At 40.0% G+C, this 2,465-nt stretch overlaps 1 protein-coding gene across 1 annotated transcript; it reads left to right on the top strand.

Annotated features, from left to right (window-relative positions):
- The first annotated feature begins 529 nt into the window (after nt 1-529).
- Nucleotides 530-1,219, top strand: LOC121767005. The gene has a single exon (XM_042163223.1). It carries the CDS (start codon nt 530-532, stop codon nt 1,217-1,219), a length of 690 nt encoding a protein of 229 aa, XP_042019157.1.
- The last annotated feature ends 1,246 nt before the right edge of the window (nt 1,220-2,465 follow it).

Raw genomic sequence — 2,465 nt, 5'->3', positions numbered from 1 at the left:
CTCCATAAATTTCCCGGGCCCAGAGGATGAAACTTAAGAGTGAAGCCAGGTAATATTTTTGGAACGACCCTTACCTCTGGAGGATGGGGTCCGATAAAGTGATTAGAAGATACATCCCCGAGTGGGAACAAAAGGATGTCTTGAATCATTGCCACGCATTGGCATGTGCTGGTCATTTTGGGCCAAGAAAGACAGCGCAGAAGTTTTTAGACAGCGGGTTTTGATGCCAACAGAGCGGGGGGAATTCTGCGAGGGATGAAATGCCGCTGTTTCCAATTATTCTTTGTGAGATTTTCGATGTGTGGGGAATGTACTTCATGGGTCCCTTTCTATCGTCATATGGGAACCCCTACATATTGGTTGTGGTGGACTTGTTTCCGAATGGATAGAGGCCAAGGCTACAAGTTCTTGCGAATCGAAGGAAGTAGCGAGGTTTCTGAAGGCCAATATATTCAACCGGTATGGTGTGCCCTGAGAAATCATCTCAGACCAAGGGACTCATTTCTACAACAGGACGATAGAAGCTTTGATGAGGAAATATGGTGTTCACCATCGTTTATCCACTCCTTACCACCCCCAGGCAAATGGTCAGGCAAAAATCTCGAACAGAGAAATCAGAGCAATTTTGGAGAAGACAATGAATCCATCGAAGAAGGATTGGAGTAAAAGACTTGACGATGCTTTATGGGCATACCGAACTGTGTTCAAAACTCCCATTGGAATGTTGCCTTACAGGCTCGTATTAAGCAAAATGTGCCACCTCCCTGTCGAGGTTGAGCACAAAGCTTATTGGGCAATCAAAGAGATAAACATGAAGCCCCAGGCCTGTGAGGAGGAGAGAACGCTTCAACTGCAAGAGCTGGAGGAATTAAGGCTTGAGTCGTATGATGCCGCTATGTGGTACAAGGAGAAAACAATATTGTGGCACGACAACAACCTTCGGGTCAAGGAACTGCTAGTTGGTCAGAAAGTGCTCCTATTCCAATCAAGGCTTAAACTGATGCCTCGGAAACTAAAATCCAAGTGGATTGGACCCTACACTGGCCTTCGAGTGAATGGAGCCGTGCAAATTCAGGGAGTCGCTCCTAACTTTATTCCTTTTCTTGTTAATGGTCATAGGGTCATGGTATTTAGGGATAGTTCAGAGATGTGCGTGGTGGAAGAAAATTTCGCTACGTATACTCTCTACTATTGCCTAACTGGTCAGGCTGCTGGGTAATCTTCGGGAATCTGCTGGATCTGGTAGATTGTTAAGAAATTTTTAACTGTAAAACTGACCCAACATAGCCCTGAGATTAGCTCCGCAAAATTTGTAACAAGGTTTCAATCATATCAAAATACAACCTGGGTCAAGATGGTATCAGAGCCATTTTGTTGGCGGTAATGGATGTTATAAGATTGATGAATTTGACTGTCTTAATATTCAAAACTGAGATGATGAGATTATCCTTAGGATTAAACTTAATAAAAGGAACGTTGGAATTCAGGTTTGGTAAGCTTGTAAGACGGTTGGTAAGCCTTATGTCTAGGTGTTCCACGCATAGTGTTCCCCTGCGACCAGTTTCTTAGATCTTAACCAACTCCTAAACTCAATCCTTATCCCTCTGTTTGAATATGGCCAGTAAGTTTAGAAATCTTTTAGGATCCAAACCCAAAAATAAAATGGACAAGAATATTGTGCTAAGTAATGAGACTTATGCGGAGATTGATTATTCAAATTGGAGTACTCCTAAAGAAAAGATTGAAAATTATTACAATATAGGTCTTATGGATTTTAAGACTGCTTTTTCAATTAGAACCCATGAAGAAACTAGAAGCATTCTTGATGAATGTGAGAGCTTTTCTCTGCTTAGTAGAGAATCAATAAAAAAATATATAAAACAAGGCCATAGGTATGCCCACTTCGGTCTTGCCCAAGTTGCTGTCAAACCCTTAGTTCATATAGGAGTTGATACTCATATCTTCATTGCTCTAAGAGACAAAAGACTCAAAAGGTATCAGCCTTCTATTTTAGCTATGGTTCAAACAAACATTTGTAATGGACCTATATACTTTAATAGTTCTCCAAATTTCTCTGTGGACTTAACTGATCCCATGATTCTAGAATCTCTTGTTCTAGACATTCAAATACAAGGAGATGAATTTCATAACTGCAAAAATTTTGCTATTATGTTTAGAGTCTACCTTAGGCTTATGTCTTCAAACTTAAATCCAAAATTCAGCAAGAATCCTTTTACTAAAGGAGAAACTATTCTCTTACAAGTTGATGCTGAACAATACACAGCTTACACCCCTAAACGTCTCAAATGGGATGAAATTACTATCCCAAGTCAATTCATCATAAAAGAACCGCAAATTCCTAGGAACATTGAAAAACAGAACCATCCCAAATTATTGAGGAACGTGATGGTACTGTAATTATCAAATTTGACAAGATAAATTATTTCTCAAATCTCAGAAATAAT

The sequence above is a fragment of the Salvia splendens genome, chromosome 15, assembly GCF_004379255.2.
Source record: "Salvia splendens isolate huo1 chromosome 15, SspV2, whole genome shotgun sequence".
NCBI lineage: Eukaryota > Viridiplantae > Streptophyta > Magnoliopsida > Lamiales > Lamiaceae > Salvia > Salvia splendens.
The sequence above is the reverse complement of the archived record's forward strand: the minus strand, read 5'-3'. Positions and strand labels throughout refer to the sequence as shown.